This window comes from Neoarius graeffei, chromosome 2, assembly GCF_027579695.1.
Source record: "Neoarius graeffei isolate fNeoGra1 chromosome 2, fNeoGra1.pri, whole genome shotgun sequence".
NCBI classification, from domain to species: Eukaryota; Metazoa; Chordata; class Actinopteri; order Siluriformes; family Ariidae; genus Neoarius; species Neoarius graeffei.
Genome location: NC_083570.1, coordinates 24,880,495 through 24,908,061, shown reverse-complemented (window position 1 = coordinate 24,908,061; position 27,567 = coordinate 24,880,495). Strand labels below are relative to the sequence as shown.

The 27,567-nt window shown below is 47.6% G+C and overlaps 1 protein-coding gene across 1 annotated transcript in view; it reads right to left on the bottom strand.

Annotated features, from left to right (window-relative positions):
- LOC132869202 (capping protein, Arp2/3 and myosin-I linker protein 3-like) overlaps window positions 1-27,567 on the bottom strand; it is a 250,085-nt gene that overhangs the window by 175,793 nt on the left and 46,725 nt on the right. Inside the window, exons 5-8 of the mRNA XM_060902539.1 lie at window positions 9,553-9,674; window positions 9,311-9,405; window positions 9,116-9,186; window positions 8,927-9,000 (exon numbers count right to left, since the gene is read on the bottom strand). Of these exons, the coding sequence (XP_060758522.1) occupies window positions 8,927-9,000; window positions 9,116-9,186; window positions 9,311-9,405; window positions 9,553-9,674 (362 nt within the window). The remainder of the gene's footprint in view (window positions 1-8,926; window positions 9,001-9,115; window positions 9,187-9,310; window positions 9,406-9,552; window positions 9,675-27,567) is intronic.

Here is a 27,567-nt window from a genome sequence, read left to right as displayed (position 1 = left end):
CACAGCCATATCTCACCATCATTCCACATCTCATGCCTGAAACCCACTTTACATAGTCCCCTGTCGGAGAACATTCCCACCCAAGATATCCCCCCCATGCCCTGAAGGAGAGCCCATCTACCAGGTAAACAGGATCCTAGACTCCAGATGCAGAAGGGGCCAACTAGAGTATCTGGTGGGTTGGGAGGGCTATGGACCTGAGAAAAGAAGCTGGGTGGGGGCCAAGGACACCTTAGACCCTCTCCTAACCCAAGAGTTTCATTCCCAGCACCCCAACAAACCAGCACCTAGAGGGAGAGGGCGTCCCAAGAAGTGTTTAGCTCTGGAGGGAGCTCCTCAGGGGGGACTCTCTTAACTACAACATGGACATGGACTCTCCAATACTCACAGCGCCCTCTGTCACCTGAGTTCTAATTACTCCTGTCTCTCATTCCACTAATCACTATCCCTGCTATGTAAACCCCTCTCTCACACCTCACAGATGCAAAATATCGTCCACTGTTTACTCCTGCATACCGAGCCGTTTGTTTACTCTGTTTGCCTTCTAGTTGCCTCGACCCTGTTTCTTGTTATTCTCACCACGCTCTCTAGTCTAGTCTGTATTGCTTTGTTTGCTGATCGATTGACACTTGCCTGTTTTCTCAACTACGATTCTCATCTTGTGATTTGGCTTGGTCTCCAGTTTGCTTCCCTGCTCTCCCCTGCACATACATCCATAAGTGCCTGCACCCTGACACTTATAATGTAATTATGTTTTAACATGAAATGATTCATGTCATTACAAGATAAATAGTATACTGTTTTCACAAGAAAACTTTCTTGCTATAAAGTGATAAGTTTGTATGTTGTAATAACATGAAAACATTTTGTGATCAAAATAAACTTTTCAAATTATAACTTTTCACATGGCAGAAATATACTTCTGTAGTGTAATGCAAGATGTGTTTCATTCTCCAAATCAGAACCAGTAGTGGGCGTGGCTTAAATATGAACCCTCCCTCTATGTCCCTGCCAAAAACAACCCTGATGAAAAAAAAACAATCATTCAGAAAATATAACAAAAAGCAATTGGCAGAACATTATTCAGCTCCTAAACAGATTCAGTTCCTCAATCTCAGCTACATCTCTCAAGTTTAGAATCAGTTTCAACCAGATGGCCTGTGGAACTTTCTGGCAAGCTTTCTATCTAATGTGACTGAGTGAGAAGGAGTGCTATTGTCACAGTCCGGTCCAGTCCATCCATGCCTGAGTTTGTGTTTCTGACCTCCTGGCCTGTTCTTTGACCACTGATTTTTGCCTGAGCCCTACTGTACCTCTGCCCTCTACTTCATTAAAGAAGTTTTTCTCTGTACACTGCCTGTCTTGAGTCTGCTCTTGGGTCCTCACTTCACCTCAGCTCGCCATTTCTGACAGCATAGTCTGGCCAACATGGACCCAGCAGATTTCGCCCAGCTAAGAGCAGCGGTGCAAAAACAGGGAGCTCTCCTTGGGATCCACCAACAGGACATCCAACAGGTGAACCAAAACCTTGTCACCATCTCTAACACTCTCAATCTCCTTGCCACTCAGCTACAACAGCTTCAAGTAACATCTGCTCCTCCACAACTCCCTCCGCCTACCGCTCCTCCAGCTCCTGTTCCAGCCCTCTTCAGAGAGCTGAGCCTTCCTGCCCCACAGCCATACAACAGAGAACCAGGTACCTGCCAATCATTTTTATCTCAATACTCGCTAACCCTTGAGCTTCAACCACTGGCCTTCCCTACAGAGCATTCCCGAGTGGCCTACACCATCACTCTCCTCACTGGCAAAGCTAGGGAGTGGGGAACAGCTATATGGGACGCCAATGCACCATGCTGTACCAGCTTCAAGAATTTCACAGAGGAGATGAGGCAAACCTTTGATCGCTCTCTGTCTGGTAGTCAGGCAGCAAGAGAAACCATGGGCTGCGGCAGGGTGCCTGATCCGCTTTTGACTATGCGATTGAGTTTCGCACTTTGGCGGCATCGTGTGGCTGGAATGAGAATGCCTTGTTTGATGCGTTTTTGAATGGGCTGTCAGACTCTATCAAGGATGAGCTGGTCTCACGAGAACTGCCACCTGATCTCCCTGGTCTCATGGACCTCGCCAGTTGTATTGACTCCCGGATCAGACAGTGGGTGAAAGAGAGAACTTGGACTAGTCTTGCTCCCCCTCAGCCCCCCATTCTTTCCGCTGAGCCCATACAGATAAACCGAGCCCGCATCTCACCTGAGGAACAACAGTGCCGTCAGGATATGAGCAGAGGTGGAAAAACCCGGGTGCAGAAAGTAAAAACCCTGCCACATTTTTGCTCCAGCCAATTCAATGAACCACCTGATCCTAATTACCACATCCCCTAAGCCAGGTTGATGAGCTAATTGGTGAAATCACCTGTGTTGAGAGCACAGGCAGAAGGAAAACCTAAGCAGGACTTTTACTTTGTCAATCCAGTTTTTCCACCTCTGGATATGAGGGCATGTTTTTATTGCGGACAGCTGGGGAACTTCTGCCAATCTTGCCCTCTGAAAGGAAGAGCCCACCAGTGAGTTTAGGGGCCCTGGTGGGCAATGTCCAGAATCAGTCCCCTACCAGTCGACCACTACTCCCAGTGGTCATTATCCATGGCAATCAGCCCCACGACCTCCAGGCACTCATTGATTCAGGAGCTGACAGAAACCTGATCTGCTCAACCACCGCCAAGCGCCTGAGGATTCCACTACTGGCTCTGAACTCATCCCTCACTGTCCTGACCCTTAACGGTACTGGTCTGACCACTATCACCCATAGAACAGCCCCAGTCACCTTAAGAATCTCTGGCAACCACTCTGAATCCATCCAGTTTTTTGTCATGAGTAATCTCCATGTGCCCATAGTTCTTGGTCTGCCCTGGCTAACTCTACATAACCCCCATGTCAACTGGACTAACAACACCATTTTAGGATGGAGTCAATTCTGCTTATTGTCATGCCTAAGATCTGCCCTCCCTACACCGAGCTGCTCCAGCTCACCATTAGTGAATATCCTGACCTCTCTAACGTGCTTCCCGAGTATAATGACTTAAAACCTGTGTTCAGCAAGTCTCAAGCTGTTCCCCTTCCTCCCCACAGGCCCTATTGACTGTGGAATTGACCTTCTCCCTGGGACTGCACCACCTAAGGGGCGACTTTACTCTCTCTCTCCTTCTGAAAGGCAAGCCATGGATAAATATATCACCGAATCCTTAGCAGCTGGAATTATTTGTCCCTCCTCTTCTCCTGAAGGGGCAGGATTCTTTTTTGTGGAGAAGAAGGACAAATCCTTGCGCCCTTGCATTGATTACCAGGGGCTAAATGACATCACCATCAAGAACCGTTACCCCCTACCTCTCATGACTACGGCGTTTGAGTTACTCCAGGGAGCCCAGATTTTCACCAAACTAGACCTGCACAATGCTTACCACCTCGTGAGGATCAGGGAACGGGACGAATGGAAGACGGCATTCAACACCCCCACAGGCCACTACGAATACCTCGTGGTCCCGTTAGGCCTGACTAATGCTCCCGCGGTTTTCCAGGCCCTCGTTAATGATGTCCTGAGGGACTTCCTTAACCTTTTTGTTTTTGTTTTTCTGGATGATATATTGATTTTTTCCCACTCCCTTGATAAACACCGCATCCACGTCAGGCAGGTCCTTCAACAACTCCTGGAAAATAAACTCTTCGTTAAGGCCGAGAAATGTGAATTCCATGGAAGCTCTGTCTCCTTTCTGGGTTTCATAATCTCCCCCGCACAGATTCAGATGGACCCCCAAAACTCAAGACAGTTGCTGACTGGCCCACCCCATCCTCTCGGTGAGAACTCCAGTGGTTTCTTGGATTTGCAAATTTCTACAGGCAATTCATCAGGAACTTGAGTACGGTAGCTGAGCCCCTCACAGCTCTAACTTCCACCAAGGTCCCTTTCAGCTGGGGGGAAGGGGCCGAGAAAGTGTTCTCCAAGCTCAAACGAAGATTCACGTCAGCACCTATACTCACCATTCCAGATCTGTCCTGGCAGTTCATGGTTGAGGTCAATGCTTTGGAGTCAGGGGTTGGGGCCATATTGTCCCAAAGATTGGCTAGTGACAACAAGCTTCATCCTTGCTCCTTCTTCTCTTGTCAGCTTTCCCCCTCTGAGAGAAACTACGACGTTAGCAGTAGGGAACTGTTGGCCATGAAACTGGCCTTGGAAGAATGGAGACATTGGTTGGAGTGGTCAGACCTTCCCTTCATTGTATGGACAGATCACAAGAACCTCAAATACCTCAGGACTGCCAAGTGCCTCAATTCTCGTCAGGCCCGATGGTCTCTCTTCTTTTCTCGCTTCAAGTTCACACTTTCCTTCCGTCCAGACTCTAAGAATGGCAAACCCGATGCCTTGTCTAGAATGTTTTCTCCCTTCCAGGAGGAATCAACCTCCCCTGAGACCATCCTTCCTCCATGGTGCCTGGTGGGGGACGCTCTGTTAGAGGTGGAAACCCTGGTCCAGAAGGCCCATGAGCAGGACCCAGGGCCCAGTAATGCACCTCCTAACCATCTTTTTGTTCCTGTTTCTGTGCGGGCACAGGTATTGCAGTGTGTGAAAAGGCAGCCCTGCCTTTCCACAAATGTGTCAGACTTTTGCACTACACTTTAGTCTGCTAATGTTATCTGGCAGGCACTAACACGGACACCTGCACACACACACACGCACACACAAATATTGGACTCTCAATCGCGGTGCCGGCAACCGCGTTTGGAGTTCTTTGCAACACTAAACATTTCAAGAACTTTCAGCTCACCCAATGGACTAATCAGCACAGCGCTCGGTGAGGTACCCGCCGAGATTGCTCCATACTCCCATTCCATTCCGTTTAACACATATTGCATACACAAACACAAACACTCACACTTCCTGGTGCACAAACTTTCTTTCCCCTGGAAAACACGAGCTGTGGGAGCTGGGATGTTTTATTTCCCAAATAGCCAATCAGAGACATTTATGACCGTAGGGATGAAAGTAAAATGATTATGGGTTAAATGTGCATTTGGGATGCAGTAATGATGATTTGATGTGATGTATGTTTTATACCGAGAATATATTTTTCTTAATAGTAATGTAGAATGTACATGCATGTATTTTAACAGGGATTTAGAGTAGTATAATTTTGTTGTCTCACCTTTTTGTTTTGTCAGAATGGTTTCAACCACTTATTCAGTTAATTAGGTAATTTTTCAATTAGGTAGTGTATAAAAACAGCAGTTTTCTCAGTCTGGGGTGGGAGCTTAGGAGAAAGACTGGTGTTGGAGACTGTCTGTTGAAAACTGGTTTTTTGTGCTTATTGTAGATTTATAGGTAGTTTTATTTGACAACCATTGTGTTGATTTTTTTTTCTTTTTTGTTTATTTTTGAAAAGTTTTTTTTTTGTCATTGCACTGTAGAGTACTGCAAATAAATCTGCTCCGCTGCATTTGCACCGTACGTTCCCGTTGTGCTTCCTTTTCTTCAGTTTGGTGACCACCCTGCAGTGAAGGCTGAGCTGGACGGCTCAGCTACTTCACACAGTGGGGTCATGGTTACAGAATGGCGTGCCACCCAGGAGCAGCCCGGACTCTGGCACTCATCTGACAACGTTTTTGGTGGCCATCCATCAAGGAGAACATCCAGAGGTTTGTGGCAGCTTGCGACATCTACGCCAGGAGCAAGTCTGGCAACAGACCCCCTGCCGGCCTGCTGAGACCCCTTCCTGTTCCTCACCGGCCCTGGTCACACATAGCCCTGGATTTCATCACAGGACTCCATAATTCAGGTGGCAATACTTGTATCCTCACTGTTGTCGACCGTTTTTCTAAAGCTGTTCATTTTATCCCTCTACCCAAGCTTCCCACCACCAAAGAGACTGCCGAATTGCTAATACTCCATGTTTTCCATCTACATGGTCTCCCCTCAGACATCGTATCAGACCGCGGACTCTAGTTCTCTGCCCAATTCTGGAAAGCCTTCTCTAAACTCATTGGTGCTTCTCGCAGTCTGTCTTCAGCTTTTCACCCTGAGATCAATGGACAGACGTAACAGGCCAACCAGGAGCTGGAAGTGGCCCTCAGGTGCATGGTGTCCAAGGATGATGCCTCCTGGAGCAAGACCCTTCCCTGGATAGAGTACACTCACAACTCCTTGCCCACCTCTGCTACAGGTCTTTCCCCTTTCCAGTGCTCTCTGGGTTACCAGCCACCACTCTTCCCCATCCAAGAAGAAGTCACCATGCCCTCTGCCCAGGTGTTTGTGCGCCGCTGTAGGAGAACGTGGGCATTGACCAGGAAAAAGCTCCTACATTCTGTCAAGATGTTTAAAGAGCAAGCCGACAAACATGGCTTGGCAGCTCCCATCTATCGGGTGGGCCAGCGGGTGATGCTCTCCACTCGCCACCTGCCCCTCAAGATGGTCTCCCGCAAATTGGCTCCCAGGTTCATAAGACCTTTCCCCGTCTCCAAGGTAATTAATCCCTGCTCTGTAAGACTGTCTCTGCCCATAACCATGCACTGTATTCACCCAAATTTCCATGTCTCCCAAGTCAAAACCCTTGTCTCCAGTTCCCTATCCCCACTCTCCAAACCCCCTCCTCCTCCCAGGTTCATAGATGGTGGCGAGCTCTTCACGGTCAGGAGGTTGCTGAAGGTACGACGCTGAGGCAGAGGACTCCAGTACCTGGTTGATTGGGAGGGGTATGGCCCTGAGGAGAGGAGCTGGGTTCCTGCCAGGTTCATCATGGATCCCACCCTCATCACAGACTCCCACCAACAACACCCTGAGGCACTTTCTAAGGTGCCTGGAGGCGCCCATTGAAGGAGGGTACTGTCACAGTCTGGTCTAGTCCATCCATGCCTGAGGTTGTGAGACTCCAGGCCGGATCCAGGACAGGAATTCAGTCCTGCCTTGCTGAAGGCCACTTTCCTGAAGCGGCACTCCCACACCTGCTACCACTCCTCTCCCATCAGCCAGGGCCTTTTTAAGAACTGTTTCGAGCTACCCCAGTTGCCAGACTGTCTTTTGTAGACTTTCCTCACCTCGCTACAGCCCTTTGGTATTGTGTCTTCTCAATTCTCCCTGCCTGAATTGTTCCTTGTTTTTTGTCTAGTTTTCTGCCCCTGGTTTACCTGCTTGTTCTTTTGGATTGTGTTTTTGCTTCCTCTGCCTGGGCTTCCCTTGTCCCTGCGTTCTTCAGTTTTTGTGAAGATTTTTCTGTCCTGTTATTGTCCCTGACCGTGCCTATCTGCTCCTCTGTGTTTTTGACCTCCTGGCCCATTCTTTGACCACTAATTTTTGCCTGAGTCCTACTGTACCTCTGCCCTCTACTTCATGAAAGAAGTTTTTCTCTGTACACTGCCTGTCTTGAGTCTGCTCTTGGGTCCTCACTTCACTTCAGCTCGCCATTTCTGACAGCTATTGTATGTTTCAAAACAACAATGCCCTTTTCAAATCGCTGGAAAAAACTTTTCTTTTCACGTTATACTGTGATACTGATCGATTTTTCTTTTTCTCAGGCGACAGCAATACACTTTCATAGTTATTAGAAGACATTGTATTGTGCATGTACAAAGAAATGTTCATTTTTGAACAAAAAAATGCCAATTTCCCAGGAACACAAAAAAACTAAATTCAAGCATTTTTAAACGACCTGTGCAAACCCATAAGTATGAATTCTAATCCCACGCATAACTCTGACTACTCTTCCTAACTTGTCACACAAATCGTTTTCATACAAATACACACTGAATGTGTTATACAACTGCATGTTTCAAACATATATTTCCATAATTTAAAAATGTTCCTTTCGAATGCCATCATAACTCAGTGAATGCAGGGCTAGAAATTCATATTTTTTTTCACCAGCCAGCTGGACTAGTTACCTTCCAAAGTAACTAACCAAACAGAAAATCAACTCGCCAAAATTTGTTCATGTATGAATTTTACTTCTGTCAAAAATAACACAAAAGAGAGTAGTTACCATTGTTCAAGACCCGAGTATTTTGATACTGTTTTTTTTTTTGCACACTTTAAAAACTGGCATTTGCTGTTCCACATCCTCCTCGCGATATCCAAAAAAATGCCAGGTGACTTACCCCTTACTAGTTCTTTTAGGAACCAATTTGTCCGCTTCCATTTTTGTCGCTGAAATTGCCAGAGCTTACATGGTAGCCTATGCAACACCAGAGATTGCACGAACTGAGTCAGCGCTGTAAACCAGAACTAGAAAATCTTCCCGCAAGCAGTGTTGCCAGATACTGCTGACATTTTCCAGCCCAAAACCCGCCAAAATGCACTTAAAACCGCCCAATCTGGCAACACTGCCCGCAAGTTCCTTTCAGCACCTAGATGTCGCCCAGGATTGGTTGGCGAGTGTGTGACGTTATTGTTTTTTTACCCTTAGGCAGCCTCTCACGTTACTGCCTGAGGGACAGGGAAAAAAACACCGGAAAAGGTTTTAAACAAACGCAAGTCGGCAGATGACCATAAAATACTCGATAGTTATGATATAATAATTTTATGTATCTCACACAGAATTTTCGGAGATATATCAAGTATATTCGATATATTGCACAGCCCTAGTCTGAATTTTCGCTTCATATATATTTTTTATTTTCAACTAGCCAGCCAGGCTGCCTAGTGACAGGAATTACCCGCCAAATGACAAATTAAGTCGCCTCGGGCAACCGGACCACCGCGAATTTCGAGCCCTGGAATGCATTTTTGCTTTTCTCAATACAGGAAAATTTGTTGAAATTCTTGTATTTAAAAATCATACACACAGACACACTATTCATTTGGTGGATAGAGGCTTGATTGAAAAGTCCTGGAGTTAAACATCTGTGCCGAACTGAAGCCCAAAGGAACAAAGTAGACACATACACACCTACTCTCCAAGTGACTGAAGTCCAGTAGATTGAACTCACGGTTGTCTTGAGAATGATAGATGGTATCCACATCCTGAAAACACAAGCACACACATGCACACAAAATGGCCTTACACAGATGACATGCACAGAAATTCATATTAATTAAACCATAAACACACACGCGTGCACACACTTTTCCAACTTACCCACTGCACCTCTTCTTTACAGCTGATACTGTTATAATCACAGAGAGCAGCATATGTCTCAGAGAAGCCACCTGAAAAATAAAGACAGATACTTCATCCATTTGTCCATGTATGAATGTGTGTGTGTGTGTGTGTGTGTGTGTGTGTGTGTGTGTGTGTGTGTGTGTGTGTTATTGCTGTATTTCTGACACGCACCACAAGCTCTCTGTGTCTCTACTGATGTGTCTGAGCTCGGAGAGTACTTCCTACTTCCATCTGACAAATCACTGTCTGAGTGACAGAGCGAAGGACTGAGGAAGACAAAAAGACAAGAAATGAGTTTTCTCACACTTGGCTTTTAAAAACAAATAAGCGAACAAGCAACAGTTATGCTTTGTGAATAAAACCCCTCAAAAAAGCTTTGACCCAGACACAGCATGTGTTCTTTATTCACTCACGCAAACACCGAGTTGTTGAATATCCGTGACAAGGCAAAGTTGATGTGGTTGATCATGTGATCACAGTGGTCACGTGACTGCAGCCTGAGGGAATAGGTAGACTTGTCGGTTTCTATGACAACCTGTGGAGAAAGAGAGAAGAAAAAATGGCAAACGCAGGTGCGTCACTTGAGCACCGTAGTGACACTGGGCCGAAGGAAAAAAAACAACTCAATGAAATCATAATATTTGTGAAGATGCTATTTAAAAAAAGTCCTTTTCATGTTATCTACCCTGTACTTTAATTGGACAGTGTGTGTTTAGTCTAGCTATTTTGGTTTCTCCTCCAATTGGTTGTAAGCAGAGAAAAACAAATGCATACTTCCTTGTCCGGTCATCTGTCAACATTTTGGTTTGCCACCAATTTTTATAAAATAAAAATGTCTTCATCAATTAAAAAATCTATGAAAATGCTTCCCTTTCTCAATGAGCTGTGTTTAGCTATGGGGTGCTTGAAAGTTTGTGAACCCTTTAGAATGTTCTATATTTCTGCATAAATATAACCTAAAACATCATAAGATTTTCACACAAGTCCTAAAAGTAGATAAAGAGAACCCAGTTAAACAAATGAGGCAAAAATATTATATTTGGTCATTTATTTACTGAGGAAAATGATCCAATATTACATATCTGTGAGTGGCAAAAGTATGTGAACCTTTGCTTTCAGTATCTAGTGTGACCCCCTTGTGCAGCAATAACTGCAACAAAATGTTTCCAGTAATTGTTGATCAGTCCTGCACACCGTCTTGGAGTAATTTTAGCCCATTCCTCCGTACAGAACAGCTTCAACTCTGGTTGGTGGGTTTCCTCATATGAACTGCTCAATTCAGGTCTTTCCACAACATTTTGATTGGATTAAGGTCAGGACTTTGACTTGGCCATTCTAAAACATTAACTTTATTCTTCTTTAACCATCCTTTCGTAGAACGACTTGTGTGCTTAGGGTGCTTAGGCCTTGCTGCATGACCCACCGTCTCTTGAGATTCAGTTCATGGACAGATGTCCTGAGAGTTTCCTTTAGAACTCCCTGGTATAATTCAGAATTCATTGTTCCATCAATGATGGCAAGCCGTCCTGGCCCAGATGCAGCAATATAGGCCCAAACCATGACACTACCACCACCATGTTTCACAGATGGGATAAGGTTCTTATGCTGGAATGAAGTGTTTTCCTTTCTCCAAACAAAACGCTTCTCATTTAAACCAAAAAGTTCTATTTTGGTCTCAGCCATCCACAAAACATTTTTCCAATAGCCTTCTGGCTTGTCCATGTGATCTTTAGCAAACTGCAGACGAGGAGCAATGTTCTTTTTGGAGAGCAGTGGCTTTCTCCTTGCAACCCTGCCATGCACACTATTGTTGTTCAGTGTTCTCCTGATGGTGGACTCATGAATATTAACATTAGCCAATGTGAGAGAGGTCTTCAGTTGCTTAGAAGTTACCCTGGGGTCCTTTGTTACCTCGCAGACTATTACACACCTTGCTCTTGGAGTGATCTTTGTTGGTCAACCACTCCTGGGGAGGATAACAATGGTCTTGAATTTCCTCCATTTGTACATGTGGCAGAGGGGGCATGGCCAAGCAGCAGTCTGTGAATGGCGGGCGGGGTCAGGGAAGGTAAGTGGCTAAGTCATTCCACCTGCTGTCAATTAATGTGTGTGTGTTACAGGGATGGAGCATAAAAGGAGAGAGAGGGCAGAGAAAAGAGGCTCCCGACCAGAATGCATGTGTGTGTGCGCATGTATAAGGCTGAAAAGCTAGATATTTCTCTTAAAAAAAAAAAGTTTGTAAGAACCTCAGGTCCCACCTGCCGTGCTTCTGTACTCCTCCCACATCAGGGATTTGCTACAGTGGTGCCGAAACCCGGGATCGAGTACAGAAGGGAACCACTCCATGGAGTCCTCGCCAATTATGGAGCTCGTCTGTGCCCTCGCTGCTACCCAGCAGAACCAGCATCAAGCACTGATCACCCTCCGGAAGGGCGAGGAACAATGCTTGGAAGCCTTGGTGCTGGCCCAGCGGGAAGATCGCTAGGCATTCTGGCATCTGCTGGCGTCGGCAGGGGCGTCCAACATTACCACCCTGGACTCCCCTCACATCACCCTCACGAAGATGGGCCCGCATGATGAGCCTGAAGAGAATGCTTCATTGCTGAATGAGCTCCCTGCTGACAGCCGGCTCAATTACACCGACCTCAAGAGGACAGTTTTGCAGTGGGTCAGCCACTCCCCGGAGCAACATCGCCAGCGGTTCCGGAAGCTGACCCTGGAGGAGGTCAGCTGACCATTCACATTTGGCCAACAATTCCAGGACACCTGCCGGTGGTGGCTGAGGGCGGAAGACTGCGACGCCGACAGGATCATCGACCTGGTGGCACTGGAACAGTTCATCTCCCAGCTTCCGGAAGGAATGGCAGAATGGGTCCAGTGTCCCCACCCGGCATCACTCCAACGAGCCATCGAGTTGGCGGAGGACCATCTGGCGGCGGTTCTGACAACAGGCGGACAAGGCGAAGGCTCGTTTATCTTCTCTCCTCCCTCTCTCCCATCTCTCTCTCTCTCTCTCTCTCGCTCCATTTCCCCACTGTGGAGGCAGGGGCCGACTCCCCCCCCCCCCAGCCAGCCTGTCACACCCGTGGTATCCTCCCGTCTCCCTCTTCCGTGTCTGTCTTTCCCCCCTCAGGTGAGTGACACCCTTAACACCAGTGCAGAGGGAAAGCCTGGGCCGGTATGCTGGTGCGGCGGGGAGCCGGGGCATCTCCAGAATCAGGGTTCCACAAGGGAGGTGGAAGCCGCGATCCGGATCCCTGACGTGGCAGAGACCACCCCCAATCGGGCCGGAATGTATCGCATATCGGAACGATACATATTATGCTTTGGTGGATTCCGGTTGTAATCAGAACTCAATTCACTAACACCTGGTGCAAGGTGAGGCATTGGGGAGAGCACAAGCAGTGAAAGTATTGTGTGTGCACGGGGATATTCGCAATTATCCCTTAGGTGTTTGTCTGTATTCTATTCCAGGGCCAAATGCATAGAGTAAAGGCAGCGGTTAGTCCTTGTCTCACCCACTTGTTGATTTTGGGTACTGATTGGCCAGGGTTTGAAAAGCTGATGAAATATTTAACACGTAGTGGGTCCTGCACCAGTAGATCATGGGAAGATCCCGGTGTGGCGTTGACTGGAGAAGCTGTCACAGAGCCGTCTATGTCAGCACCGCATTAGAGTGAGGAGCAGCCCGCTCCTCCTCCCTCTCTTGGGGATTCCCTTGGGGATTTCCCGTTAGACCAGTCGCGAGACAAGACTCTGCGGCATGCGTTTGACCAAGTGAGAGTAATCGATGGTCAAACTCTTCAGCCAAGCGCAGCACCAACCTTCCCTTATTTTGCTATTATTAAAGATAGATTGTACCGAGTGATGCAGGACACTCAGACTAATGAACGAATAACCCAATTATTAATCCCAAAGAGCTGTAGGGAACTCATATTCCATGTGGCTCACTTTAATCACATGGCTGGATACTTAGGGCAAGATAAAACACTAGCCTGAATAATGGCCCGGTTCTATTGGCCAGGGATTCGCGGGGATGTCCGTCGGTGGTGTGCGGCATGCCGTGAATGCCAATTAGTAAATCCAGCGGCCACTACAAAAGCGCCTTTGCACCCTCTTCCTCTAATCGAGACCCCGTTTGAGCAAACTGGGATGGATCTCGTCAGGCCATTAGCTCGGTCAGCACGAGGGTATCGCTTTATTCGAGTTGGACTATGCAATGCAATATCTGGAAGCAGTGCCTCTCCACAATATCGCAGTATGCAGTATTGCAGAAGCGCTCTTCCGCTTTATCTCCCGGGTCAGGATTCCAAAAGAAATCCTGAAAGACCAAGGCACTTTGTTTATGTCACGCACACTGCGTGAGCTGTATGGGTTATTGGGGATTAAGTCTATCCGCACCAGCATCTATCACCCACAAACGGATGGCTTAGTAGAACAATTTAACCAAACACTCAAAAACATAATCTGGAAATTCGTAAGTGAAGATGCACATAATTGGGAGAGGTGGCTCTAGCCCCTGTTATTCGCAGTACGAGAGGTCCCGCAAGCCTCCACAGGGTTTTCTCCCTTTGAATTATTATACAGGCGTAAGCCGCGTGGCATCCTGGACGTGCTACAGGAAAATTGGGAGGAGGGACCTTTGCCTACCAAAAACAAAATCCAGTACGTTCTTGAGCTGCATGCAAAACTCCACACCCTCACGCACCTAACCCAGAAGAATTTACGGCAGGCACAAGAACGTCAAAGCCGGCTGTATGACAGGGGCACGCGCCTTAGAGAGTTCACACCGGGAGACAAAGTGGTCATATTATTGCCCACGTCGAGCTCCAAATTAGTCGACAAGTGGCAAGGGCCCTTCGAGGTCACACGGCGAGTCGGGGACGTTGACTATGAATTGAGGCAAACAGATAGGGGTGGGGCATTGCAAATCTACCACCACAACCTTTTAAAATGCTGGAATGAGGGGGTCCCCGTGGTGTTGGGATCGGTAGTCCTGGAGAAGGCGGAGCTGGGGCCGGAGATGAAAAAGATAACATCTTGGACCACTCCGGTCCCTTGTGGAGGCCACCTCTCACCAGCCCAACTCACGGAGGTGGCCAAGTTGCAAAAGGAATTTTCCAATGTGTTCTTGCCCCTTCCTGGTCATACCCACCTCATAGAAAACCACATCGAAATGCCCCCGGGGGTGGTAGTGTGTAGCCGCCCTTACCGCTTGCCTGAACACAAGAAAAAGTGGTTCAGGACGAACTCAAGGCCATGCTCGAAATGGGCATAATCAAGGAGTCCCACAGTGACTGGAGCAGCCCAGTGGTCCTGGTTTCCAAGATCGACGGGTCGGTCCGGTTCTGTGTGGACTATAGAAAGGTCAACACGGTGTCTAAATTTGACACATACCCAATGCGTCACATTGATGAGTTGCTTGATCTCTCTTAAAAAAAAAAATTTGTAAGAACCTCAGGTCCCGCCTGCCGTGCTTCTGCACTCCACACACATCAGGGATTTGCTACAGTACACAATCTGTCTGACTGTGGATTGGTGGAGTCCAAACTCTTTGGAGATGGTTTTGTAACCTTTTCCAGCCTGATGAGAATCAACAACACTTTTTCTGAGTTGATCAGAAATCTCCTTTGTTCGTGCCATGATACACTGCCACAAACATGTGTTGTGAAGATCAGACTTCGATAGATCCTTGTTCTTTAAATAAAACAGGGTGCCCACTCACACCTGATTGTCATCCCATTGATTGAAAACACCTGACTGGGGGGCGCAGTAGGACACTGAGCATGTAGGACGTGTCTCCCTTTTGCTCCGCGAGTTTGTGTTTATTTTAACTTATTAACATAGTTTATTTTCACTAGTTTGGCCGGTGCACAATTTTGATAAGTACTTGGTCAGTTTTTGTGTGTTTTTTCAGGTGAATTTCCACTGATAATGGCAGCTGCACATGCAAACTCGGCTCGCACAGGCCATACTAAGGCTTCTCCCTCGACTGAGCCTCCTTCTCCGCCGAAGGTGGTCTCGGACCCCAAGTGTGGGCCCAATTTGCATCACCTCCAGGCAATGTTGGACCAGTTGAAGGGGGACATTTGCGGCAAAATAGACTCGTCTGGTGAGCTTCGAGAGGACATTTCTTCGGTAAGAGAGGAGCTTAGGCATGCAATTGAACCAATGCAACAAAAGCTTAGCTCCCATGATCAAGCTATCACTGAGTTGCAGCGCGCGTGCTCTGACCACAGTGACCTGCTAACTTCACTGGATTCAACAGTTTCCGTGCTGAAAACCGAAGTTAAACTGCTGGCCGATAAATGTGAGGACCTGGAGGGTAGAGCGAGGAGGAACAACATACGGCTGGTGGGTGTGCCAGAAGGGGCCAAGGGTGTGCGCCCAACCGAATTTATTGCCCAGCTGCTGATGGACTCCCTCAGCCTGGACGAGTTGCCCCTGCTCGACCATGCGCATCGCTCTCTCCGACCCAAACCCAGTGATGGTAAACCACCCCGACCCTTCGTGATTCGTGTGCACTTCTTTCATGTGAGGAATGCCATTTTACGCCGAGCCGGGGAGGCTTCAAGGGACTCTCCTCTTCTCTTCCAGGGCAAAAGATTGTTCCTTTTTCCTGACTATACTACATCGGTTGCAAAGAAATGTGCTGCATTTAGGGACGTTAAACGTCTGTTACATTCGTGCCCTGGAGTGAAGTTTGGATTGAGGTTTCCTGCGGCTTTGAGGATCACTCTTCCCGGTGGAGCTACACACACCTTTGAAGACCCAGCCACTGCAATGGGTTTTGTCAGGGTGAACTTAAAGTCTGGTGTCTCTTCTGGAGCTACAGCTTGAAAGTGGCTGACAGTTTGTTTGGTAAGCTGGGGGTAAAGTTAACCCATTTTCTGTTGGTAAGCCACCCTGCTTTAAGTTTGTGACACCTGGACTTGAGTCACTTGTCATATTTTGCTACTGTGTTTGTTTTCATATTTATACTATGCTTTATTACAAACTCGGATGAGCACAACTGGTTTGTGCTGTTAACAGAGCATGTTAGGATGTTTTTGATATTTTGTGGGTTTTGCTCGCATCTTGTTTGGGAAGATGCTTCAGCTCATGGGGTGGTGGGGGTGTATGTGAGAAGTTTTACCTTTTTTGTTTTGTTTTGTGTTTAAGTCAGGTCGCCCATGTTTCATTTTATCTCTGTGACTGTTATACATTCCACGCTGCAGTGTACACTAATACTTGATTAGCATGCATCAGTCTAGGATGCCACGACAATCAGGGACAGGACTCAAATTTGTTAGCTGGAATTGTAATGGTCTAAATCAGCCTATTAAACGTAGCAAGGTTCTTCACCACCTTCAACAATTAGGTGCCCATATTGTTTTCCTTCAAGAGACTCATTTAAAATCTTCCAGTCATATCAGATTAAAGGGGAGGTGGGTCAGTCAATGTGGCAGCGGGGGCGTGGTCAAGCGTCAGTCTGTGAATGGAGGACAGAGTCAGGGAAGGTAACTGGCAGAATCACTGCACCTGATGTCAATTAACCTGTCTTTGTATGTCTTCCCAGTGACCGTGCCCTATAAGAGGAGAGGGAGCGCGGAGGACGGGGGCTACTCCCGACCTGGATACCTGTGTGTGTGCATGCGTGTGTGTATAGTTAAAAGCTGAAAAGCTACAATAAACGAGTTTTGAGAACTCAGTTCTGGCCTGCTGTGCTTCTGTGCTCCACCCACCTAGAACACTTGCTACAGTGGTGCTGAAACCCAGGACGAACCACAGGAGAGAACAGCCCCATGGAGTCCTCCCCCTTCAAGGACCTGATCCATGCCCTCGCCACAGCCCAACAGAGCCAGCACCAGGCGCTGGTCGCCCTCCGGGAAGAACAGGAGCAAAGGTTCGAGGCCCTGGTGCTGGCGCAGCAGGAAGATCGCCGGGTGTTCCGGCACCTACTCGCGTCGGCGGGGTCCACCACCTCCACCGCCACGGGCCCTTCCCACCTCACCCTGACAAAGATGGGCCCGCACGACGACCCCGAGGCCTTCCTCGCTCTCTTTGAGCAGGCAGCAGAGGCGTGGAGTTGGCCGGAGGAACAGCGCGCGGCACGCCTCCTCCCCCTGCTCACAGGCGAGGTGCAGCTGGTCGCGCTACAGCTCCCCGCCAACAGCCAGCTGGTCTACGCGGACCTCCACAGGGCCGTCCTCCAGCGCGTGGGTCGCACTCTGGAGCCGGGACGCCTGCCGCCGGTAGCTGAGGGCCGACAACCGCGACGCCGAGGAGATCATCGATCTGGTGGTGCTGGAGCAGTTCGTCGCTCGACTTCCAGAAGGAACCGCGGAGTGGGTCCAGTGACATTGCCCGGTATCGCTAGATCAGGCCATTGAGCTGGCGGAGGACCATATGGCGGCCGTTCCAACGGCAGGACAGCATGTCTCCCCTTCTCCCCTCCCCTCTCCCTCTCTCTCCCCTTCTGTTCCTCTCCCTTGCCCCATTTCCCCACCGCGGATGCGGGGGCCGGCTCCACCCCAAGCAGCCTGCCGCACCCGCGGTGTCCTACCGTTTCCTACTTCCATGTCTGTGTCTTCCCCCCCTCAGGTGAGTGATATCCGGAACACCGGTGCAGAGAGAGAGCCCGGGCCGGTGTGCTGGCGCTGCGGGGAGCCAGGGCACCTCCAGCATCAGTGCTCGGTGATGGTGGTGGGCGCGGTGGTCTGGATCCCCGACGCGCCAGGAACCGCCCTCGATCGGGCCGGAGCGTATCGCATACCAGTGAGTATCCAAGGGGATACGTATCAGGCTTTGGTGGATTCCGGCTGTAATCAGACCTCAATCCACCAAAGCCTGGTGCAAAACGAGTCTCTGCGGCATGCGTTTGACCAAGTGAGAGAGAGTAATCGATGGTCAAACGCTCCAGTCAAACGCCACCCCATCCTCCCCCTATTTTTCCATTATTAAGGATAGATTATACCAAGTGACGCAGGACACTCAAACTAAGGAACAAATAACCCAACTTTTGATCCCAAAGAGTCGCCGGGAATTGGTATTCCAGGCAGCTCACTTTAATCCCATGGCTGGACACTTAGGGCAGGATAAGACACTAGCCCGAATAATGGCCCAGTTCTATTGGCCAGGGATTCGCGGCGATGTCCGTAGGTGGTGTACGGCATGTCGCGAATGCCAGTTAGTAAATCCAGCGGCCATCCCAAAAGCGCCTTTGCGCCCTCTACCATTAATTGAGACCCCATTCGAAAGAATTGGGATGGATCTCGTCGGGCCATTAGATCGGTCAACACGAGGGTATCGCTTTATTTTAGTTCTGGTGGACTATGCAACGCGATATCCGGGAGCGGTGCCGCTCCGCAATATCTCTGCACATAGTATTGCGGAAGCGCTCTTCCATGTCAGAGCCTAATCTAGGAATTTGAAAATAGGGGACAGATCCCTCACTAGTGGTAGAAACAGGGGACAGAAAATATTAACATGGGTAAAAATATCCCTCATTTGTTCCAGTTAGTGGGAACAGAAAAATAAGTAATACATTGGTAGATATTTTCAAGAGTACATCTATAAACAGAACAGTTTTATTAATAAAACTAAATACATGTAACAAACATTCATATCAGATGTTAACCCTTTGGTGACTGACCCCTTGAAAATGGTTCCTCCAGGAACGATGACGTTTCAGTTGTCAAGACAACGGAAAAACTAAAATACAAAAACAGAAAGATACGTCACAATGCTCTTGTGCACAAAACAAAATGCTCTTGTATTTGTATTTGTATTTTAGTTTTTCCGTTGTCTTGACAACTGAAACGTCATGGTTCCTGGAGGAACCATTTTCAAGGGGTCAGTCACCAAAGGGTTTTAATCTATATAATGTGATAATTATGGCACTATACATATCCTTTAATACAGTGATATGAAAACCATATCAGCAAACATTTATCCACAGTTTATAGTACTGCACAAACATTATGATCAGATCTGAACTTTAAAAATGTAAAGATTTTAGATCAAAAACTATATGAAGAATTATATACTGCAAAACCTTACAAATATGACTAGTTTTCTGTTACATGACTAGGTTACTGTTTTACTATAAATCATGTGACTAGCCTATTTTTACCAATTTGACCACCAGTAGTATAATGTTGCATTTCAAATATGACTAGGTTAATATTGCATAGCAAATATGACTAGGTTAATATTACATCATTTGATATAGTTAAGTCTAAAATCCATGTAGTCTTGCCACTATTAATTAATAATAAGATGAAAAATCTGACTTTCTGAATAAAATAAAATCACTATCAAATATTTAAAAATGGGGCGGCACGGTGGTGTAGTGGTTAGCGCTGTCGCCTCACAGCAAGAAGGTCCGGGTTCGAGCCCAGTGGCCGGTGAGGGCCTTTCTGTGCGGAGTTTGCATGTTCTCCCCGTGTCCGCGTGGGTTTCCTCCGGGTGCTCCGGTTTCCCCCCACAGTCCAAAGACATGCAAGTTAGGTTAACTGGTGACTCTAAATTGACCATAGGTGTGAATGTGAGTGTGAATGGTTGTCTGTGTCTATGTGTCAGCCCTGTGATGACCTGGCGACTTGTCCAGGGTGTACCCCACCTTTCGCCCGTAGTCAGCTGGGATAGGCTCCAGCTTGCCTGCGACCCTGTAGATCAGGATAAAGCGGCTAGAGATAATGAGATGAGATGAGATATTTAAAAATGCTATCATATTTGTTTTGTTCAGACCACCTTTCATGAACGTGAAAAACATTAAACAATCTACCTATGTTTAAACTAGATTTTGACATAAATAACGAGATAATCTCAAAATTCAGACTTTCTAAAAAGTATATAATCTCTATCATTTACAATCTTACAGTACCTACAATTACACAAGAACAGATTAAATATATTTCATAATATTTTTAAATAAAACTTACATAATACCAAACATTATCAAACTAATTGTATATTGGCATTAGGAAAATAATATCAAATTCAAACTTCAAAAACCATTATCAATCAGAATCAAATGGCTTAGTATGTCTTCACACTGTCATATAATTACTCTAAGATCATATTTGTACACAAACTTATATATCAACTAAGCACCTTTACTATTTGAATATGATTAATAACATAATACTCACTTCTGTGTCACTTCTGTGTCTTCATTTTGTTTCCTTTTTTCTTTTTTCATCCAAAGGTCTTTCAACGTGACCACGCGTTTTGACATTGTTATATTTGGATGAGACAGAACGATATGCCATGTGCTTTTGGGTATTTTTAAAACACTTCACACGATTGGTTGAGATACACTGTCTTCTGGTTCGGTGACCAATGATATAATAGTAGTTCACAAAACTGTTTTGCCCGCTAAATAAACCATTCAGAATACTTCAGTCCTTTCCGATTGGTGTGTAAGCAACGCTTTATTTACCGCAGTGCTTGCTAGCTGGTGCTGACAAATTGATACGCACAAGATTCAGTAAAATGCGACTACACGCTCTCTACTTATAAATGCGCGACAAAATGAATAGATACGCGATATCACTCTCGTGCCCAAAAAGTGGATGTGCGACAGACAGATAAAAACTGCGTATTATCGCGTATTACGTGCCCTAGATTAGGCTCTGTTCCATGTTATCTCCCAAGTCGGAATCCCCAAAGAGATTCTGACTGATCAAGGCACTACGTTTATGTCACGCACACTGCGCGAACTGTATGGGTTATTGGGAATCAAGCCGATCCGCACCAGCGTTTATCACCCACAAACGGACGGCTTAGTCGAATGGTTTAATCGCACCCTCAAAAACATAATTAAAAAATTTGTAAGCGAGGACACACGTAACTGGGATAAATGGCTTGAACCCCTGCTTTTCGCAGTGCGAGAGGTCCTACAAGCCTCCACGGGGTTCTCCCCGTTTGAATTATTATATGGGCGTAAGCCGCTCAGCATCCTAGATGTGCTGCGGGAAAATTGGGAGGAGGGACCTTCCCCGTGCAAAAATGAAATTCAATACGTTATTGACCTGCGCGCAAAACTCCACACACTCACACACCTAACCCAGGAGAATTTGCGGCAGGCTCAAGAACGTCAAGTCCGCCTGTACAACAGGGGCACGCGCCTTAGGGAATTCACACCGGGAGACAAAGTACTCATGTTATTGCCCACGTTGAGCTCTAAATTAATCACCAGGTGGCAAGGACCCTTTGAGGTCACACGGCGAGTCAGGGACGTCGACTATGAGGTGAACGGACAGGGGTGGGGCGTTACAGGTATACCGCCTCAATCTGTTAAAACGTTGGAGCGAGGAGGTCCCCATGGCGCTGGTGTCGGTGGTTTCTGAGAAGGCGGAGCTGGGGCCGGAGGTTCAAAAGGGAAAATTGGCATCACCCACTGCTCCGGTCCCCTGTGGAGCCCACCTCTCCCCAACCCAGCTCGCGGAGGTCGCCCGGTTGCAAACAGAATTTTCTGACGTGTTCTCGCCCCTGCCCGGCCGCACCCACCTCATAGAACACCACATTGAGACGCCCCGGGGCTGGTAGTGTGCAGCCGCCCTTACAGACTGCCCGAACACAAGAAAAGGGTGGTTCGGGAAGAACTCGAGACAATGACCGAAATGGGCATTGTCGAGGAGTCCCACAGTGACTGGAGCAGTCTGGTGGTCTTGGTTCCCAAGGCCGACAGGTCAGTCCGGTTCTGTGTGGACTATAGAAAAGTCAACGCAGTGTCTAAATTTGACGCATACCCAATGCCTCGTATTGAAGAGTTGCTCGATCGACTAGGCACGGCTCGTTTTTATTCGACACTGGATTTGACAAAGGGATATTGGCAGATCCCCTTGACTCCGCTATCCCGAGAAAAAACGGCCTTTTCCACACTGTTTGGCTTACACCAGTTCGTCACACTTCCGTTTGGGCTGTTTGGGGCGCCCACTACGTTCCAGCGGCTTATGGATAGGGTCCTCTGCCCCACGCCACCTATGCGGCCGCATACTTGGATGACATTATTATTTATAGTAATGACTGGCCGCGGCACCTAAAACACCTGAGGGCCGTCCTGGGGTCGCTGAGGCGAGAGGGTCTCACAGCCAACCCGAAGAAGTGTGCGATTGGGCGGGTGGAAGTACGGTATCTGGACTTCCACTTGGGCAATGGGCAGGTGCGTCCCCAAATCAATAAGACAGCAGCGATTGCGGCCTGCCCGAGGCCCAAGACCAAAAGGGGGGTGAGGCAGTTCCTGGGGCTGGCTGGCTATTATCGTAGGTTTATACCTAATTATTCGGATGTCACCAGCCCGCTGACTGATCTCACAAAAAAGGGGGCACCAGATCCGGTCCAGTGGACGGAGCAATGCCAGCGGGCTTTCTCGGAAGTAAAGGCTGCACTGTGTGGGGGGCCACTGTTACACTCCCCTGACTTTTCTCTCCCCTTTGCTTTACAGACGGACGCATCGGACAGAGGGCTGGGGGCTGTTCTGTCCTAGGAGGTGGAGGGGGAGGACCGTCCAGTGCTGTACATCAGCCGCAAGCTGTCGGTGCGCGAGGGCAGGTACAGCACCATAGAGAAGGAATGCCTCGCCATCAAGTGGGCGGTTCTTGCACTCTGCTACTATCTGCTGGGGCGCCCTTTCACCCTCTGGTTGGACCACGTGCCCCTGCAGTGGCTCCACCACATGAAGGATGCCAATGCGCGGATCACCCGTTGGTATCTGGCACTCCAGCCGTTTAAGTTCAAGGTGGTCCACAGACCGGGGGCGCAGATGGTCATGGCGGACTTCCTCTCCTGTCGGGGGGGGGGGGGGGGAGTCGGCTGCAGGCCGGATGGTGGGGGTATGTGGCAGCGGGGGTGTGGTCAAGCATCGGTCTGTGAATGGAGGGCAGAGTCAGGGAAGGTAAGTGGCGGAATCACTGCACCTGACGGGAATTAACCTGTTTTTGTGTCTTCCCCAGTGACCGTGCCCTATAAGAGGAGAGGGAGCGCGGAGGAAGGGGGCTACTCCCGACCTGGATACCTGTGTGTGCGTGCGTGTATAGTTAAAAGCTGAAAAGCTACAATAAACGAGTTTTGAGAACTCAGTTCTGGCCTGCCGTGCTTCTGTGCTCCACCCACCTAGAACACTTGCTACAGTCAAGTTTTTCATTCTTGCTTTAACGGTAAATCTAGGGGTGTTGCAATTTTGATTCACAAATCGGTTCCTTTTGTGTGCTCTAATGTTATAGTTGACCCCAATGGAAGATATGTGTTTGTAACGGGGCAGCTATATAGTAATAATGTGATTCTGGCCAATGTATATGGTCCAAACTGGGATGACGACAATTTTTTCCACCAGTTGTTTGCCAAGTTACCTGACATGTCCACACATCTACTCATCTGGGGGGTGACTTCAACTGTTGGCTTGATCCTGTATTAGATCATTCTTCTACTAGACCAGGAGTGCCCTCAAAGTCTTCTAAGACCATTTGATCCTGTATGGATGAGTTCTCAGTCTTGGATCCATGGCGCTTTCTTAATCCATCTGGTAAAATGTATTCTTTTTTCTCTCATGTGCATCATTCCTTTTCTCGAATTGACTATTTTTTCCTGGACAACCGATTTCTCCATTCTGTTCAGTCTTGCTCTTATGATACTATTCTAATATCAGATCATGCTCTGACCACATTGGAGTTATTCATACAGGAGCATGTACATGCGTGCCCCCCTTGGCATCTCAATACACGCTTGTTATCTAATGAGGACTCTGTTAAGTTTGTTTCTAATCAAATTTATTTTTTTCTTATTACCAACAGGACCCCGGGGATCTCAGCCTCCCTTCTTTGGGAGACTTTAAAAGCATACATTAGAGGTGAAATTATTTCATACAGCAGCTATGAGAACAAAGGAAAAAAATTAAAAGAATTGAGGTTACGAATTTCTCAGCTTGATATTATCTATGCTTCCTCCCTGTCCCCTAACATATATAAAGAACGTCTCTCTCTCCAGGCTGAGTTTGAGGTTATTTCTACTAAAGAGGTTGAGGAGCTCTTATTTAAGGCTAAATATTGTTGTTATGAGTCGGGGGATAAGGCGACCAAACTTTTGGCCCATCAGCTTTGACAGGCTTCCGCCTCTCAGCAGATTCCACAAATTCGTACTCCTTCTGGTGTCACAACCAATCCTAAAAAAATTAATGATCATTTTAAACAGTTTTACTCCTCTCTATATGCTTCTGAGGTTGAGTCTGATCTGTCAGCCCTGGATAGTTTTTTTGACTCACTGGAGTTGGTTAGGGTAGATTCTGATACTGCTAAGAGGCTAGAGTGCCCAATCACCATAGATGATCTCAAACAGGCTATGTTTTCAATGCAGTATGGAAAATGTCCAGGCCCGGATGGTTTTCCGACCGAGTTCTACAAGACCTTCTCTGACAAATTATCACCAGTTCTGATCGAAATGTTCAATGAATCTCTTACTCTTTCCAAATTACCTCAGACTCTAAATCAGGCCTCCATATCACTACTTTTAAAAAAGAATAAGGACCCTCTGTCTTGCTCAAGCTACCGTCCAATTAGTCTTTTATTTGTAGATGTAAAACTTTTATCCAAATTATTAGCTCTGCGATTGGAATCAGTTTTGCCTTTGATAACCTCCCCTGATCAGACAGGTTTTGTCCGGGACAGGCATGGGTTCTTCAACCTAAGACGACTTCTCAATGTTGTTTATAATCCTTCTACGTCAGTGGGGCCAGGGGCTGTAATTTCATTAGATGCGGAGGCTTTTGACCGTGTGGAGTGGAATTACCTTTTTTACACTCTGGAGAGATTTGGTTTTGGCCAGGAGTTCATTTCTTGGATTAAGTTGCTCTATTCATCCCCTGTGGCTTCAGTCAGAACTAATGAAACACATTCAGATTATTTCCCTTTGTACCGTTCCACTTGCCAGGGCTGTCCTCTAAGTCCTCTTCTATTTGCTGTTGCTATTGAACCTCTGGCTATTGCGCTTCGTTCAGAGCCACGCATCTCTGGAATTACAAGATATGGTCTTGAACAGAAGGTCTCTCTCTATGCTGATGACTTGTTACTATATGTTTCCAAACTCACTGTCTCAGTTCTGGCTGCTCTCAACATCCTTAGTTCATTTGGTCAGATTTCAGGCTATAAACTAAATTTGGACAAGAGTGAGTTGTTTCCTTTAAATCAAGAGACCCAGAATGCTGCTCAGGGTTCACCATTCAAAATTGTTCCATCTGGCTTTAAATACCTTGGTATCCAGATTAGAGACCGATTTGAAGATTTGTTTGAGAGTAATTTTGCCCCTTTGTTAGATCAGATACAGAAGGATTTTCAACGGTGGTCACTGTTGCCTCTTTCCCTTGTGGCCAGGGTTAATGCAGTTAAAATGAACATCCTCCCCAAATTGTCCTATCTTTTCCAGTGCCTACCTGTCTTTCTCCCTCAGTCTTTTTTTCATAAATTAGACAACTCTATCACTGAGTTTAAATGGAACGGGAAGGTCCCTCACTTGCAAAAGGAGCTGTTACAGAGACCTAAGACCATGGGGGGCCTGGCCCTCCCTAACTTGAGATTTTATTACTGGGCTTCCTGTTAAGGTTTTGCTGGGATTTGAACCTGGTGTAATAATCCAGCAAACCCCCACTAGGCCACCAGGGGGATGACTCAAGTGCAGAGGCGTGAGGCGAAAGTAGAGTATCAAAAACAGTTTATTTACACTATATACACTCTTTACAATCCAGGGCAAAAACAAAAAGTATAATCCAGAGGTTCTGGGGCAAAAAACAAAAAGTATAATCCAAAATGCAAAACACTCAGAAGATCGATCAAAAAAAGAAAATCCAAAAGTTCAAAGACCAAATAAGAAAAAGGCAAAAATGTAAACGCTCAGAAGATACCAAAGGTTAAGTGAAAAATCCAACAAGAAAACAAAAGGCCAAAAACACAAGGGCAAAATCAAGGACACGGGACAAAGGTTCTAACGAAAAGCATTACAGCACAAAGACTCCGTGACAAGGGAACAAACAGAGGAGTATTTATACACAAACTAATTAAGGAACAGGGCAGGGCAGGAAACAGGCAATCAAGACAAACACAGTGGCGGCCTCTAGAGGCCATAACAAACATGACAAGATAAACATAACAGCAGCCTCTAGAGGCCAAAACAGTCCCAGTCCTAACAGGACCCCCCCCAGGAGCGTCTCCTGACGTTCCCAGGGCGATCCGGATGGGCCGAATGGAAGTCCATACAAAGTCTTTTGTCTAAAATGTCCCGGGCGGGGACCCAACAGCGTTCCTCAGGGCCATAGCCCTCCCAGTCTACTAGATGTTGAAGGCCCCCGCGGACCCGGCGGGAGTCCAGCAGGTGGCGCACGGTGAAAACAGTCTGACCCTGGAAGATGCGGGGGGGCGGAGGATTCCTAGGGGCAGAGGCATACGTGGATGTCAGTATGGGCCGCAACAGGGAAACATGGAATGTGGGGTTGATCCTTAGAGTCCGGGGCAACTGGAGCCGGTAGGCGACAGGGTTCACCCTGCGCACCACCTTGAAGGGGCCAATGTAGCAAGGAGCAAGTTTGCGGTTCTCCACCTGCAGCGGAAGGTCCTTGGCGGACAGCCAAACCCACTGCCCAGGGCGGAAAATGTGGGCAGGCCTTCTATGGCAGTTGGCCTGAGTCTGGTTGGTTCTGGAAGTCTGAATGAGAGTCCTCCTGACCTTGTTCCAGGTCTTGCGACACCATCTGACGTACTGGTTGACTGAGGGCACCCCAGCGTCCTCCTCCTGTTCTGGAAACAAAGGTGGCTGGAACCCGAATTGGCACTGGAACGGCGACAACCTGGTGGCCGATGACTGCAGGATGTTGTGGGCGTACTCTGCCCATGGCAGCCAGGTGCTCCATGATGTCGGGTTATCCTTCACCAGGCCTCGCAGGGTGGTTTTCAGGTCCTGGTTGAGCCTCTCTGTCTGACCATTGGACTGGGGATGGAACCCAGAGGAGAGGCTGGCAGTGGCCCCAATGAGCTTGCAGAACCTGTGCCATACTCGGGAGGAGAACTGGGGCCCCCGGTCTGAAACAATATCCTGTGGGAGACCAAAGACTCGGAAGACGTGATTGAACATTAGTTTAGCTGTTTCAAGGGCAGAAGGGAGCTTGCACAGTGGTATAAAGCGGCAGGCCTTGGAGAATCTGTCAACTATGACCAAAATGACAGTGTTACCTTGTGACTCAGGGAGACCCGTGATGAAGTCGACTGCCACGTGGGACCAGGGACGCCGGGGAATGGTCAGAGGATGCAGGAGGCCCTGGGGATGCTGTCGTGGGTTCTTGCTTCTGGTGCATACCTCACAGGACAAGACGAATGACCTTACTTCCTTCTCCATGCTCGGCCACTAGAAACGTCTTTTCAGGAAGTCCAGGGTCCTCCGAGCTCCCGGGTGGGCGGTGAGAG